The sequence below is a fragment of the Urocitellus parryii genome, chromosome 4 (assembly GCF_045843805.1).
Source record: "Urocitellus parryii isolate mUroPar1 chromosome 4, mUroPar1.hap1, whole genome shotgun sequence".
Taxonomy (NCBI): Eukaryota; Metazoa; Chordata; class Mammalia; order Rodentia; family Sciuridae; genus Urocitellus; species Urocitellus parryii.
The window spans coordinates 210,610,824-210,625,696 of NC_135534.1; the positions used below are offsets into that span (position 1 = coordinate 210,610,824).

Consider the following 14,873-nt stretch of genomic DNA (forward strand, 5'->3'; position numbering starts at 1 on the left):
CCCTGCAGGCTTGAGCCCGAGTTTGCCCCTGAATGTTCCGGGCACTGATAAGCTGCTTAGGTTATCGCCCCAAGCCCTGAAAGATCAAACATGCTGCTAAGCCATAGAAACTAGTCCCAATCCTGAGGCACATTCCTTAAACCCTCATATACAGAGCAGATGGGCACAAAGGGAAGATTGTATGAGGACTGAGGAGAAGGCACCATCTACAAGCCAAGGAGAGGGGCCTCAGAAGACCAGAACTGAAAGCAACACATCTCTGTGGCTGTGCCATGGATGCCAAGCAGGATCTGTGCCCAGGTTTTCTGTGGCCTTCAGCATGTGTGCTCCTCCCACCCCATCCTACCCAGGGCCCAGTTCTTCTATGGCTGCTTCTAAACCTTCCTTCTCCTTCTGCAGAGCCCTGAGGACACATCCACTCCCCAAGCCAACCCTCTTGCTTTTGGCATCTCCACTTCCCACTGTTTGGACTTTAGCAACCGGCTCATGCTCCCTCCAACCCTCAGGACCAACAGTGGCTGGTGCATGCCTACCTTCTCAGCCCGTAGGTCATACCTCTCCTCTGCTCAGGTCCAGCCTCCTGCCCTGGCCACCTCACCTCACCTCACCTCACCTGCTGGCTTTCAAATCACTGCTTTTCTGTCCTCACTCCAGCAACATGCTACCCTATGGGGTGCCTCCAAGCTCCTGACCCTTGACTATATGCCCCCTTGTCTTCCCTTCTCCCTTTAGCTTGTTGGAAGGCACCAGAACAAACTTACTAAGCTTCAAACCCAGGCATACTCACCTAGCAAATTCTAGCCAGCTCCACCCAAACCCATCCAGTCCACACTGTCTGAGCCCAACAGGAGAAAACCACCTGGCTGCACCACCCAACTGGACTTCACAGCAAGCCAGACCAACCTGTCACCGAAAAAGAGAGATCCCCAGGGTAGGATCCCAAAGAGTTCTTGGGAGAAAGGGGGCACTCATCTCAGGGTCAGCTGAGACCTTGGCAGACACGATAGAGAAGAACTGCAGCACATCAGTAGAGGACAGTCTTCCTGAGGAAAGCACGAGCTCACACTCAGGGAGGACGTGGCCATCTCCAGTGAGACGTGATCTGGAGGTTCCTTGTTCTTCTTCAGAGGAAACTTGGTGAGAGGTGGGTATGGAAGGTGTGTGGAGATGATCTCAGTCTTGTCCCCTACAGATTTCTTAAAATGTCATAGCTCTCTTTACTTAAATCTATTTATTGGTGGGCTAATTAACAGTATACACAGTAAATTTTATAAGTGGGTAAGTTCACAGTAACTTTTCCAGAAATTTTGGGGGTGAAGGTCTGGGAGAGACACTGGCTTGGAGAGGGGCAGGTCTGGAAGTCTAGGAACTTGAGTCTGCAATTGCATTTCCCTATCCCTCCTTCTACATCTCTTCTACCTGTTTTAAACTTTTCTCCTGTCCTTCCTCCAGCGTATTTGCCCTGAAACTCATCATCCACCCTCCTCCGCTCCATTTCCTGTCCCCGCATTCTGCATCCCCTCCAGCCTCCCGGACAAGGCCTGTGGGTCCTCCCTCTTCTCACACTATCTATTGCTCCCCCACTGCTGGGTCACACTTTTGGGGACTCTGAGAGCCTCCTGAGGGGTGCCCGAAGCCTGGGCCTTCCAACGCTCCTGGGTCGGAGGCCAGTAAGGGTCAGCCAGACTCTGAGGGCAGGGGCTCCAAGTCCCCCGTGGGACCCCAGGTTCAGAACAGAATTGGCACCAAGAATGGGCTTAAGCAGTACTGTAGAAAGTACTGTGCTAAATAATTATTCCAAATTATAATTTGGAATTATAATTACATAATTATATGATTATAATTCCAAATCATACTCGTGGTTGCTTTTAAGAACTCCAACCCTTGAGTGGAGCTCTGAAGCACGTCCCCAGCTTGATAAACAGAAACCACGACCTTCACTCCCGCCCGCGAGGCAAGTGGCTGCGCCTGCGCAGGCGGCGTTTTGGGGCCCCACCCGCCCCTGTTCCCGCCCCTGTTCCCGCCCCTGTTCCCGCCCCTGTTCCCGCCCCTGTTCCCGCCCCTGTTCCCGCCCCTGTTCCCGCCCCTGTTCCCGCCCCTGTTCCCGCCCCCATCCCCGCCTCTCTTCGCCGTCTTCTGCAGGCGGGCGCTTCCTACCAGGCCACCATGGTGACCCTTGGCCTGTCCCGCGTCGACGACGCCGTGGCCGCCAAACACCCGGTGAGAAGACCGGCCTCAGCAGCTGACCTAAGCCGGACGGGGGGCTGGCTGGGAGCCCCGGCAGGAAGGAGGGGCGAAGGGGCACGCTCCTGCCTGGGCCTGGGGCGTCCCTGGTGGGCTTAAGGGGAGGTGGGACGTGTTCAGTCCCCAGCGTCTTACCCCTCCACGACCAGGGCCTGCCCAGAGGAGGGACTGGAGGGACGGTGAGAGAAGAGGGAGGGAGGACTGAGCCTCGAACTCCCTTCCGTCTCCCAGGGACTCGGGGAATATGCTGCGTGCCAGTCAAACGCCTTCATGAAGGGCGTGTTCACCTTTGTCACAGGTAGGCTGGGTCCAGGTGTCCTGTGGTGTCAAAAAAAACCGCACTCTCTTGTCCCACCCTGACTCTCCAGCAGGTGGCGCCAAGCCGCCTGCCAACAGGTGCACTCGGGGCACCCAGGTGGTCCCCAGCCAGCCCAGCCTACTGGCTGATTGGTGGACCCTGGCTCTTGGCAGGAACCGGCATGACCTTCGGCCTGCAGATGTTCATTCAGAGAAAGTTCCCGTACCCGATGCAGTGGAGCGTGCTGATGGCTGTGGGTGGGTATCCCAGAGTATGTACCTGAAATGCCCCTGAATAGCACAGGTCACTATGTCTTAAGCAAGGATAGGTTTCTGCTGAGAATATGGTTCCAGCACCCCTGCCTCTGGCTGGGCCTCCAGTTTGCATAGAAGCCCTGTCCAAATTCACCCACCATGTCTGTCCAAACATACCCCGTGCTCACCTTCCCTTCTGAAAATGCAAAGGCTAAGGCCCCGCAGCCCACCACCCTCCTGCTTCCTGCTCCCCAGTTGCAGGCTCTGTGGCAAGCTATGGGGTGACAAGAGTGGAGTCTCAGAAATGCAGCAACCTCTGGCTCTTCCTGGAGACAGGACAACTTCCCAGAGACGGAGGCACAGGTGAGAGGGCCTGGGGGGCAGCAAGAAGCAGCTGAAGTTCTAGGACCCCAGAGTTTTAGGGAGGCAAGACCAGGGGCCCATGTGATAGGTTGGGAAGGGGTTTCCCTTCAGTCCCTGCTTCCTTGGCCTGCCATTCTCGAGGGGCTGGTCCTGGATTGGGTACAGCAGAGTTGAGTGCTACATTCACAGGAGGAAGTCAGAGAATTGTGTGGCCTTGAGACAGAAGGGTGCAGAGTGAGGCGTGTGGGCAGGTCCCGGCGGCTGTGTGGGTACCCAAGAAGAGCAGCTAGACTGGGAGACCCTGATCCCATATCAAGCTGATGAACCCCAGGCTTGCCATCCTGGTTACAGGACTCAGTTTTTGCTATGGTGAAATGGGACAAGGGTCCTGAGTGACCGTGCATGTGGTTCCAGTCATCTCCCTTTGCCTCTTACAGATCCACACAGCTAAGAGAGCATCACCCAGTTCACAACTGTACCTCCAGCCCCAACCTGGCCCTCCCTGCCTCACACAGGCTTCCCCACCTAGGTGTATCCTGTGTCCTCTGCACACATGCCTGTCCAAGCCTGACAGACCTGTGCATTCTGCTGTTGCTGCCCCCAAACCAGGACCTGCCCAAGTGGTCATCTGTTCAGACGGGCTCTGGGGATGGGCATTCTCCTGTGGGGCAGCAAGAAACAGGGTAAACACTGTGAGCCAGAAATGGTTGTGCCCTGTTGCACACACACAAGTGGAGAAGGTAGCCTGCATGGTGGAAGGGACTTGTGCATCCTGGGTACTTTGGTGTCCCCTTTCCAACCCCTACACCCACAACAAGTCTGGGGAGACCACTGGTGCTGGCTGTGTGAGGCTAATAAATGGCTTGTCCTTTTCCCCTCCAGAGCTCTAAAGCCACTGAGAATAAAGGGGGCAAGGAAATGAGAACAGCCAGGCACGGTGGTCTACGCCTGTAATCCCAGCTACTTGGGAGACTCAGGCAGGAGGATGGCAAGTTCAAGGCCAACCTCAGCAACTTTGTGAGGTTCTGTTTTAAAAAACAAAAAAGGGCAAGAGGTATAGTTCAGTGGTAGAGCAAAGATGAGATCACTTGAGAAACTGAAGCAGAATCCACAAGTTCAAGGCCTATCTGGGCAACTTAGTGAGACTCTGTCAAAAGAAAAAAAAAAAGTCTCAGTGGGTAAGCACCCCTGGGTTCAATTCCTAGTACTACCAAAGGGGAAAAAAACACAGATCAGGTGTCATCTTTCTTTTAAAAAATTTTTTTAGATGTTGATGAACCTTTATTTTATTCATTTATTTATATGTGGTGCTGAGAATCTAACCCAGTGCCCTAGGCCACTGAGCCACCACCCCAGCCCAAGATCAGATGTCATCTTTATGACAATACAGCTACTGCCGAGGATGTGGGAAGGAAGTTCCTAATGCAGAACCCCAGAATTCGGATTCCTCCTGGCTCTGGGGCTTCTTTATGTGGGGTCCCTGTCATTCCAAACTCACCCATTGGTGAGGCCTCCTCTCCATGGAAAAGGAAAGCTGAAGGCCAGATGGCCTTCATCACAGTCCACAAAGACAGAGGCAGAGATGGTCCAGACTTGCACTCCCCGTACTAGAAGGCCCACTGCTGGGTCAGCCAGCTCTGCCCTGGCATCTTGGAGCCACTCATTCAGAATGTCTGTTGAGGATGTCTCAGAAGGAAGGCAGAATGGCCGCAGGCCCAAGATAACAATGGCTTAGGCAAACTAGAACTAGAACTTTATTTTCTTTCCTGTAAAAGTCCAGGTGGGTGCCTTAATCTGTTTCCTGTTGCCCATAATATACCATACATATAAAGAAAAGGGATTTATTTTGGCCCAAGTCTGGTCAAAGCTTGAGAGGCTATATCTGGTGATGGTCATTTTGCTGACAAGGTCCAGAGGAGGCCCAGCGCATCCCTGGTAAGCAACAGCATATGGGTCTCCTGTTCTTTCTCTCTTCCTGCAAGGCCACCAGACTTCTATCAGGAGGACTCCACCCTACTGATCTTATCTAATCTTTAACCCCTTCCCAGAGACTCCCACCTCTGAACACCACAGTCCAAGTTTCTAGCTTTTTAATACCTAACAAGGAGTATTAAACTCTGGCATGAGTTTTGGAGGACAAACTGCTCAGACCACAGTAGTGGGCCAGGGTGGTTAGTCAAGAACAAGGCTCCTTTCAGCCTGCTCCCTCCATGACCACTCATCATGGTGCCAGGTGGTCACACGGGCTCCAGCATTGTCTCTTTATCACATTATGCAGGGGGAAGAAAGGGGACAAGGAAAGCAGGTCACCTACCATTTCTGCTTACACACCACTGGCCAGAATTGAGCATCTATGGTAGGGACACTCAGGAAGGCAGTCTTGCTCTGGCCAGGCACATGTCCCACTGAAGTTCAGGAAGTCAGTATCCAAGGGAGAATGGAGAGCTAGCAAGCTTGTTTCCGCCAGATACCAAGTTGTGTATGTTGTGGTCTGATTGTGTCCTCTAGTACTTTGGGATGTGACTAAGACAGAGTCTTTAACAAGGTACATAAAGGTTAAATGAGGTCATGGGGAGCCTAATCCAATGTGATGGGTGTGTGCTCTTACAGGAGGAGATCAGGACACAAACATGCACAGAGAGACAACTCCCTGAGGGCCCAGGGAAAAGACAGTATCTGTAAGCCAAGGAATCAGGCCTCAGGGAAACCAGCCTTTGGCACCTGGATCCTAGACTTCAGCCTCCGGGACTGAGAATAAACTTGTGTAAGCCACTAGTCTGTGGTGCTTTGTTATAAAAGACCCATGCCAACAAGGCTGGCGAAGAGGTACCTATATCTCGTGTGGCCCCCAGCATCCCAGGCTGTTCATTTCTCCATGCACACTACTCTAGGGGAAAGGGAGGAGTCAGGGGCAGGGAGCTGGCCCTCCTAGAGAAAGTAACTTCTGAACAAAGGCCCAGGGGTTCTGAGGGAGGTGGGGGCCGACTGGCTGGGCTCCAGGGAGCACAGCAAAGATCAGGAGAAGGTGGAAGAAATGGGGAAGTGAGTGGTAAGCCAGGTCACCCAGAGTATGGACTTTGAAGTTGGAACATGGGTGGGGGGATAGAGTTCCTGCAAGGTAAAGACATCAGAATAGGTTTGGGAAACACAGTCCAGAGACTATAGAAGCAGCCTAGGGGCATGGGAGGGAACATGGAAGGTGCAGAGGTGCAGGCAAAGGGTGCTATGCCAGACAGTTACAAATTATCCACCATCACCACCAAGGAAACAGGTTCCTGGACACAGCAGAGCTCCTAAGCAGTGAGCAGCCACAAGACTCTTCCATTAGGGCAATTGTCCACAGGTGATTCTGAGGCTGGCTGAAGGAGGGGATTCCATATTCTCTGAGCATTGAGAACCCTGACCCCCCTCACAATGGGCTGAAATTCCAGGGACAATCTGAGCATTGGCTCTGTTGAATAGACAACACACAGGGAGAGTGGGCAGCGCACAGGGATCCCAAAGGACCCTGAGAGCCATCATGAAAGTGCATGAGGCAGATGTGGAGAGTCAGGAGCTAAGGACCATCACTCGGCTCCAAGGTGAGCCCTGCGCTGGCTGAAACTTGGCCTGCAGGGACCAAGGGTTCTTGGTTCCTAGTTCTTGGACCAGTACCTTCAGTTTTAACACCAGGACATGGAGGAGCAATTGGTCATCCAATTATACCCCCACCGCCATCCCCAAGGCCCAGGCTGGGAGAAGGGAATCTAAGGGGTCTGCCATGGGAGGGGGCTGTATGAAGGAGGGAACCTAAAGGAGATTTGTGAGCTTAAGAGCACCCGGAACCAAAGAGACAGGAAGAGCCTGCCTCTTCTGTGGGTAGCATATTTGGAAGAGAGTAAGGATGCCCCATTCCTGGTTTGAGCCTCTCCAACACTTTTTCACTGACAGGCCTGCAGATCACCCCTGCAGAGGAGTGGAGCCCGTTCCTCCCAGAGAAGAGTGGGAGGAGGGAGCATGGCTGGGGAAGCAGTGTTCTCCCATACCCTTCTCTTGCCTCGCCGCCCACACCCTGGCCACCTTGTCCCCTCCTTCACCACAGAGCAATGTCGGGCGCTCCAAATCCAGGGGGTGAAGGACAAGATCGCACAGAACAAAGCAACCCAGGCCCTTCTGCGCAGCAACATCCGTCGTGGGGCCCAGGACTGGGCTTTGGCCAAGAAGGTGCCCAAGCCCTGCCCCCTCCTCGCAGGTGGGGGATGGGGGCGGGCTCGAGCTGAAGAAACACACACCCCCTCTTCTCATCCCCCACCCTTTCCTCTCTTGAGGCAGGGGGCTGTGGAGAGAGATTCACTATGACCCTTGCCCAGGGCAGGTTCCCCACCACCCACTCAGAGGGCTCGGCATCTGAAACGCACGGCTCAGTCCCGCTGCAGGGGCCTCTGGCGTCCCTCTCCAAACCCTCCCCCCCCCCGCCCCTGGCGCCCAAGCCAGACCCTCCTGCGTGGCCAGTCGGGTGGCGCGGTGCTCTCCTCCGGCGGCCCCAGGAGCAGAGGTCTTGGTGCTGGGCTAGCATTTGGTAAAAGAGGCCTCAGGGAGATGCCTGCAGGGGCCGGCGGCTGGAGGACGCCTGGGGCTTTATGCCTGGCTCAGCCGCCGCCCCTCCGCAGAATGACCAGTGGACCATCTCCACAGCTTGTGGGAAGGACGTGCACACGAGGATGGCGCAAGGCCGCAGCACCGTGGAGGTACTGAGGCTGACAAGCCAGGGGTGGACCCCTCGCCCTGCCCCATGACCCACTCCTAACTATACAGGGCTCCGGAACCTGCGGAGAGAAGAGCAAGTTCCCATCCCAGGGCTCCTGTAGGGCAGCCACCCGTCCCTCCTGGGTGCCCCGCGGCGCCCCGTCGCGCGCGCGCGCACGCACGCAAGCACGGTCGCCCTCCCCGACCCAGGTGGCACGGGCGAATCTGCGCAAGTACGTCTTCGATCGTGTGAACGCGCACAACATGCTGATCCATCTGGTGCGGCGGCGCGAGGAGAGGCTGGAAAGCATGCAACTGGAGTTGGCCAGCCTGCGGAACAAGTCAGAAGCCTCCAAGGAGGAGAAGTGGATGCTGCAGGTGCCTCGGGCGCGGAGCTCTGCGAGCTCGCCTGGCCCGAGCCTCCGAATGGACGGGGCTACGGGGGCGGGGCTCTGTTGGCTGGCGGACCCTGCAGTGTAGGGCTCCTTGGTCTGGAGGGGACTCAGAGGCAGGGCAGGTCCTCTAGAGGAGCGGAGCTCCAATGGAGAAGGCGCAGCCATGCGGGAGGGACTGCACTAGGGGAGCGACCCCTTGGGAGAAAGCCGAGCGCTGGGCAGGGTCTCTGCCACTGGCTGGCCTGTCCCCAGGCGCCCTCAATGAACCCTGTGCCTGACCCAGGTCATCCGCCAGCTGGAGAACAACATCGAAAAGACGACGATCAAGATCACCACTTGCCAGAACATCCACCTGCTGTACCTGGGCCTGCTGGACTACCTGAAGAAAGTGAGCCCCTCTCCCCGCCCTGGCCTGGGGGTCGGGTCTTGGTGGGACAGGGCTGTCCCCAGACCTGCGCTCTCCTCCAGGCTGCCAACAAAACAGGGCTCTAAAGTACTTGGAAACATCTAAGAGCTTCATTTTTCAAGAATGCAATTGTGGAGTGTAGCAGAGCCATTTGGACTTTCTCAGACATAGGAAATGGCTTAGTGTGAGCCTGTGAGGGTCAGAGACCAGCCTGGCCCTCAGTTCCCCAATAAGGTACAGAGTTGACACCTCTGTACCTTGGAGGTCTGCTGGGCCTACAGCTTGCTGCTTGCCTTCCCATCCAGCTGCCCCACTCTAGCAGACAACAGATCCTGGCCCCTGATGGCTACAAATCCCACTGTGAGGCAAGATCCCTTTCAGGGAGGTTGGTCACTGCCTCCCACATTTCAGAGCAGAGATGTGGGGGGAGATTCACAGGCAGCCAGGTGCTGAGAACAGCATGATGGGCCTGCCTGAGAGCCCAGGGCCTAGAAAGGTGGGCAGGGGAAGCCCTAAGACTGGGCTCAGGTAGATAGGCTGGGAAGGGCAGCTCTTCCTTGGGGGTCTAGTTCCCAACCCCAGGCCCCATACTCATCTCTCAACACCATCCTCCCGTCCTCCGGTCTTGCCTCCAGCCCTGGTGTCGGACGCTCACCTAGAAGCCTTGCCCACCTTTCTTTCCTGGCCCCCTCCCCATATTTTCCCTTGGGCATGCCTTATGTTTCTCCTCTGTAGTACCTGCTTCTTTTCAGAACATACACACTTTTTAAAAATTCCCATAGCAATCTACACTTTTTAAAAAATTTGGCAAAGATCGGGACTTTGTGGTTATTAACAACAGACTACTAATAGCTAAACTCTTTTTGACCCTTTGCACCTGGCCCTGTGCTATACACTCCATCTTACATTGTCCATTGATACTGACAGCAACTTTTTGAAAGAACCAGTATAACCTTTCTACAGACAGAGACACTCAGAGAAGTTAAGTAACTTTCCCAAGGTTATATGGCTGGCTGATAGGAGTGGCCTTGCCTTTGAGCTTGGATTCTATAACCATAAACCCAGGTTCAAGCCCCTCTGCTCCACTTGCAGAGGGAGTTGCCCCCAAGCAAACCCTCCTGGGCTCCAGAGTCAGTCTTTCTTGGTGTAGAACATTATTTCCTTACCATGTTCAGGCCTGGGCAGTGGGAGTCTCCAGGCTGCCTGCTTCTCCCAGAACATTTCTCTCATCGTCCCTGTGCCCTGCTCTAGGCTAGGGCCACAGATCAGACCCCATCACTATTCTCAGAGCTCATACAGTAAGGATGGAGGGTGGGTGAAATCCATTCTGTGTAGGGGCCACAAGGGAATCAGGGAGGCATGAGGGAAGCCAGCATGTAGTGTGGGCAGCACTGAAGTTGCCTATGGCCTCCATGCCCACCTGCCTGTGCCCACTCCATGCAGGTACTTGTAGGATACCCCACGGAGCTGGACAAGCTGCAGAACCTGGTGGTCAACTACTATTCAGAACTGTCGGACATGTCAGTCCTGTCCCAAGAAGCCATGATGATTACTGATGAGGTCAAGGTGAGTTTAGGCCCCAGGGTTTGGGGCCTCTACAGGTGGCTCTCTCAAACCTGTGTGGCTGGCCCAGACCTGTCAGGACACCCTCATGCCCACATCACAGCAATCTCTGAAAGGCTCCAGCAGACTGCCCCACCAGGTGCTCTGCCCACACACTGCATGGGGGGAGAGGGCTCCCATTGGCAGTCATGAGGTAGATGCCCAGGGCAGTGGCCCCCATGGACCCAGTCTGTGCCAAGACCTCTATAAGGCCCTGGGGAAACATGCCCACCCTTCTGAAGTGGGTAGGGCCGGTCCATTAGTCCCTGAAGAAATACTACACAATATCTGGGCCAGAGTGGCAGAAATGTGTAGGGTATCACAGAGTCCATCTGAGTTGCTGGCTACTAGGGGAGGTCCAGGCTGGCTTTCCAAGGACACAGTGCTTCAGTGGGTTCTGAAAAAAAGATCCAGCAACTCAGGGGCAGCCAGAGCGCAGGAGAAGAAGGGACAGAAAAGTGAAGGATGTTGATACATAGGTACATGTGGCCGGAGGAAGAGAACTGCAGGTACAGTATGTGAGTCAGTGGAGACAGCAGGGTCCCCTAACCTGGGGCCTGGGAGGAGATGGAGACGTGGTCATATTTGTGCTTCAAAATGGTTCACACTGGTTGCCAGGGCTGGAAGGCTCCAGGGCAGAAATGCTGGCCACCTAGCCAAGCCTACAGTGGAGGCCAATAGCCAGAAACAGACAGAGAAGGCTTTAAGAGGTCCCCGCTATGGGCTTTGACACTGGGGATGGCGACGAAGAAAGCAGTGTCAGCAAGCACAAGCAGGGGAGCTGGTCAGGCTCCAGCCCCTACAGCAGGCTGTGCTAGAAGAGGCCAGGCCTTGTGGGAAGATGATGAATTTGGTTTTAGACATATTGTGTCCACTTTGATGGAATCTGGTTGAGTGGGCTGGGAGGCATATGGACATGCACAGGTCTCAAGTGCTGTGGAAAGCCTGGGCAGCAAGAGAAGGCAAGCATGTGCCAGCCTGGAGTCCCTGTGCTGAGAGGCAAAGGGGTGTCTACCCCACGAGGATGGTGGGGGCCAGTGGGTGTGAGCTTCCATGGAGAAGGGCATGGCCAAAAGCCTCAGTCAGTACTCCACAACCTGGTGAGACAAGGACTGAAATGGACCACTGGGTCTAGGGCCAGTGATGGCTGTGGTGAGATAGCACCCCCATGGTGTACCTGTGTTCCCAGAGGAACATGAGGAAAAAGGAGGCGTCCTTCATTGAGGAGCGCAGGGCACGGGAGAACCGGCTCAACCAGCAGAAGAAGCTCATTGACAAGATCCACAGCAAGGAGACCAGCGAGAAGTACCGCCGGGTACGTCCTGGGCTGGGCCTGGCAGGCATCCCCACCCATCAAGACTCACACCACAGGAGGGCCAGGAGGACCCTCCACTCAGGGCTGCCTGAAGGGCCACTCCCTCCAGAGGGCCAAGTTCACTCTCACCTGCTTTCTCCCATCAGGGTCAGACAGACCTGGACTTCCCCTCCAATGTGATGATTTCGGATACTCTGAAGGGTTAGTCTGAGCTTCCTGCCTGCTCAGTCAGGGTCTCCAAGGCCAGCTCTGGCTGGGACCATAAAGTCAGGTCACCCCAAGGCCCAGTAGAACCTGAGCCACCCTAGTGAAGGAGATAGCCCCTGCAGAGGCTGTGAGTCCTTGGCCTGTGTGGCCAAGGGATCCCTTTCCCAGCACCTAGGAGCTGTTACCCAGTGACTTCTCAGAGCTGCCTCTGAAAGTACCATGAAGTCCCACAGTGCCATGCTGCCCCCTGCCCTCATCTGCACTGGGGCTTCCCTGGAGTGTCCCAGAAGGACCCACAAGAAGGGAGTAGTCACAGGTACAGGTGACTTGGGGTACCGGGTTCCTCAGCTGACCTCCCCATTGGCTGGATAGGTACAGAGACATCCTGTGGCCATCCCTGCATGCTAACACCTCTTCCCCTCTCCTCTTCCCAGTGAAGAAGAAAGAAACTTCCGCAGCAGAACTTGAATACCAGACAGAGGTGATTGCTTGGGTGGAGAAGGTCAAGTCTGCAGTGCGATGCTCTCACCTCTGGGTAAGACTCCCTCACACTCCCAGGGCACGGCAGGAGGGCAGCTGAGCTGGGCCAAGCCCTCTGGAAAGGACACAGAAAGCTGAACCCCCCAGATATGCTTTCAGGTGTGGAAGGAGCTGGGTCTGCAAGGCACAGCCCCTGGAGAGTACTCCCAGGACAAAGCAACCCATTCCAAGCATATGGAGCCTGTTGGAACCTGAGCATCCAAAAACTAAGGAACAGCCTATACCTCCAATTCCCACCCCTTCCCGACCTGACTGAGCCACAGCAAGCAGCTGCCTCCCACAGGCCCCATTTATTTTAATCCCACCTGGTTTGTTATTGGGCCTTGAGCTCCTATACATGTCCCTGATATGAGCTTGTCTATCGTCACACAGGAACTCAAGGTGATTCATGGTCTCCTTGGCTACAGGTGGGGTTATTATCCTCTGCCCATTGTGAAGGTTCTCTTCCAGGACACACATTCCCTGTAGCTGCCCTCCTTCTCCCACTCCCAGTCCTCAGTGGCAGGCAGCAGGCAGCATCAGACTGAGCCTCTGGTACAGAAAACCTGCACTGGCCAAAGGGAGGGGCCCAGGCTGCATAAGCCCCGTTTGCCTTTCCGGGCCCACACCTGTTTCTCTGTATCCTGGATTGGTTAGGACATCACGGGCCGCTTCCTGGCTCAAAAAAACACAGAGGAGAACCTGGAGCTGCAGATGGAGGACTGTGAGCAGCAGCGGGTACAGCTGGAGGCCCTGATGAAGAAGCTGGAGCTGGAGGAGGCACTACTCAAGTTCCACCAGATGCCCAGCTCTGTCAGGTACTCAGCTTCCAGGACTGCTGGACCACCCCATGTGGCAACAGCTGGGAGCTCACAGATGATGAGTCTGTGGCTTTGTAGAAGCTGGGGGACACACTTACTGGTGTCTGAACACCTAAGCCTTTGGAGTTAGCACAGCCCCCAGCTCAGACCTGGCTTCCTGGCCTTCCTTGGGCTCTGGGGACTGTGCCACTTTCCCTGCTGTTTCCCTTCATACTCCACAGCTTTAAGTCCATTGAGTCCAAGATAAAGAACATGCTGCAGGAGGAAGAAGCCAGGCTCCAGGAGGCCTACAACCACATGACCAGGAGCCAGCAGCTACTGCTGGTCCTCCAGACAGGCATTGACAACCTGTACATCCGGCTCATCGGCATCGCCTTGCCTGCTGCCCAGGTACCAGCAGAGTAGGGAGGAGCTGCTGTACCCAGGGCCTCTGGATGGGGCCAGAAAGGAGACGAGACCATCCTCTGGCCTACAGAAAGAAGTGGCACCCTCCGATACCCTTGATTTGTTTAGTAAGCTGACATACTGCCAGGGGAAGCTCATGTACCTGGTTGACCGCCTGCAAATGCTGCCCAGGACTGAGGAGGTAGTTCTGGGCTAGGGGGCACCCAAATGGCCCAGGTCCTCTCCAAGCTGACAGGGGCACTGACCTACAGGTCAGCACAAAGGTGAGGGACACCCTGGAGTCCTCAACTCTGAAGGAGAAGCACAACACTAGGATCACCTTTGAAGATGCAGAGGAGGACATGATAGGTGAGGCTGCTCAGGAGGACCTGACCGCTGGGAAGGGCCACAGTGGCAATCAGAAGTGGGTCTGAGCTGCAAAGGTAGGGGAAGATATCCCCTCCATCTGACCAGGACATCCTGGAGGGACAGGGGTGCCAAGAGGGACTACATTAATGGAGGTGCCTCAGTGGTGACCAGGAAAGTCTATAGCCATAGAAGAAGTATGACAATTTTCCCGAGAGGAGGGGCACACCAAGCCCGGAGCCACAAGGAGAGACCCAGGCCAGAGCATTGGGTAGGGTTTCTGTGGCCAAAGGCAAGGCAGGTGGGCAGCTTAGGCCTGGCTCATTCCAACAGGCCCTGGTGGCCTGGTACCTGGCCCTGGGTGATTGAAGTCAGAGGGTTTGGGTGAGTCACAGGAGGGAGGTGGTTCCGGGTGGTTCATCCACCCCTGGGTGGAACTCCTGAGCCCATGCCTCTCTAAGGATGGGCCACGCCAGGGGTCAGCCTTTCCCCAACCGCCAGGCAACACAGGTCACAGGACCCCGACACCGGAAGTAGGAAGCGTCTGCGAACTCAATCCCGGGGTGGCGGGCGCGGGGTCAGGCTACCAGCGGCCCGCTCCCGCCCGCACAGAAAGCTTCCAGTTTGGCGACGTGGACCACAGCTACGTCCCGTCGCGGGCCGAGATCAAGAAGCAGGCCCAGGGACTGATCGAGGAAAGGCTCAAGGCGGCCAAGAAGAGGAGGAAGTAGTACCACCCGGGATTGTTGCACGAATAAACATTTTTCCAGGAGTGCCCTAGCACCCGCAGGGACGCAAGCGGCGGGGCGGGGCGCGTGAGGGCTGGACGGGCACGTGGGGGCGCGTGGGGGCGAGCGCGTGGGGGCGCGGCGGGGCGGGCGCGTGGGGGCGGGCCCGGCGCGCCGCTCTTGCGCTGCCCACGTGTCCCTCGCAGCGCCCCGTATCCGCGCCGGCACCAAGATGGCCGCGCTGAC

The 14,873-nt window shown here is 55.8% G+C and overlaps 2 protein-coding genes across 3 annotated transcripts; both read left to right on the top strand.

The window, feature by feature from the left end:
• The first annotated feature begins 2,128 nt into the window (after window positions 1-2,128).
• On the top strand, window positions 2,129-5,934 carry Tmem141 (transmembrane protein 141). Of its 2 annotated transcripts, none has more exons than XM_026395490.2 (5): window positions 2,129-2,220; window positions 2,476-2,542; window positions 2,716-2,799; window positions 3,052-3,159; window positions 5,770-5,934. In XM_026395490.2, exons 1-5 carry the CDS (start codon window positions 2,167-2,169, stop codon window positions 5,811-5,813), a joined length of 357 nt encoding a protein of 118 aa, XP_026251275.1. In that variant the 5' UTR covers window positions 2,129-2,166; the 3' UTR covers window positions 5,814-5,934. The 2 variants fall into 2 exon arrangements, with proteins under 2 accessions (XP_026251275.1, XP_026251276.1); XM_026395491.1 differs by lacking the exon at window positions 5,770-5,934 and adding an exon at window positions 3,597-4,042.
• A 745-nt stretch (window positions 5,935-6,679) lies between these two features.
• Window positions 6,680-14,724, top strand: Ccdc183 (coiled-coil domain containing 183). The gene is made up of 14 exons (XM_026395540.1): window positions 6,680-6,740; window positions 7,241-7,362; window positions 7,809-7,886; window positions 8,095-8,262; window positions 8,563-8,667; window positions 10,129-10,251; window positions 11,477-11,602; window positions 11,749-11,803; window positions 12,244-12,344; window positions 12,986-13,146; window positions 13,371-13,539; window positions 13,625-13,735; window positions 13,806-13,902; window positions 14,512-14,724. The coding sequence occupies exons 1-14, from the start codon at window positions 6,680-6,682 to the stop codon at window positions 14,628-14,630; spliced, it is 1,596 nt and encodes a 531-aa protein (XP_026251325.1). The 3' UTR covers window positions 14,631-14,724.
• The last annotated feature ends 149 nt before the right edge of the window (window positions 14,725-14,873 follow it).

What these genes read in the sequence shown, in the direction of transcription:
- Tmem141 (XM_026395490.2), top strand. Translation starts at nt 2,167, where the DNA reads ATGGTGACCCTTGGCCTGTCCCGCGTCGACGACGCCGTGGCCGCCAAA. An exon ending in CCGTGGCCGCCAAACACCCG is followed by an intron (nt 2,221 to 2,475) that starts GTGAGAAGACCG and finishes TCCGTCTCCCAG; the next exon opens with GGACTCGGGGAATATGCTGC. An exon ending in CGTGTTCACCTTTGTCACAG is followed by an intron (nt 2,543 to 2,715) that starts GTAGGCTGGGTC and finishes GGCTCTTGGCAG; the next exon opens with GAACCGGCATGACCTTCGGC.
- Ccdc183 (XM_026395540.1), top strand. Translation starts at nt 6,680, where the DNA reads ATGAAAGTGCATGAGGCAGATGTGGAGAGTCAGGAGCTAAGGACCATC. An exon ending in AGGAGAAGTGGATGCTGCAG is followed by an intron (nt 8,263 to 8,562) that starts GTGCCTCGGGCG and finishes TGCCTGACCCAG; the next exon opens with GTCATCCGCCAGCTGGAGAA. An exon ending in TGCTGGACTACCTGAAGAAA is followed by an intron (nt 8,668 to 10,128) that starts GTGAGCCCCTCT and finishes CACTCCATGCAG; the next exon opens with GTACTTGTAGGATACCCCAC.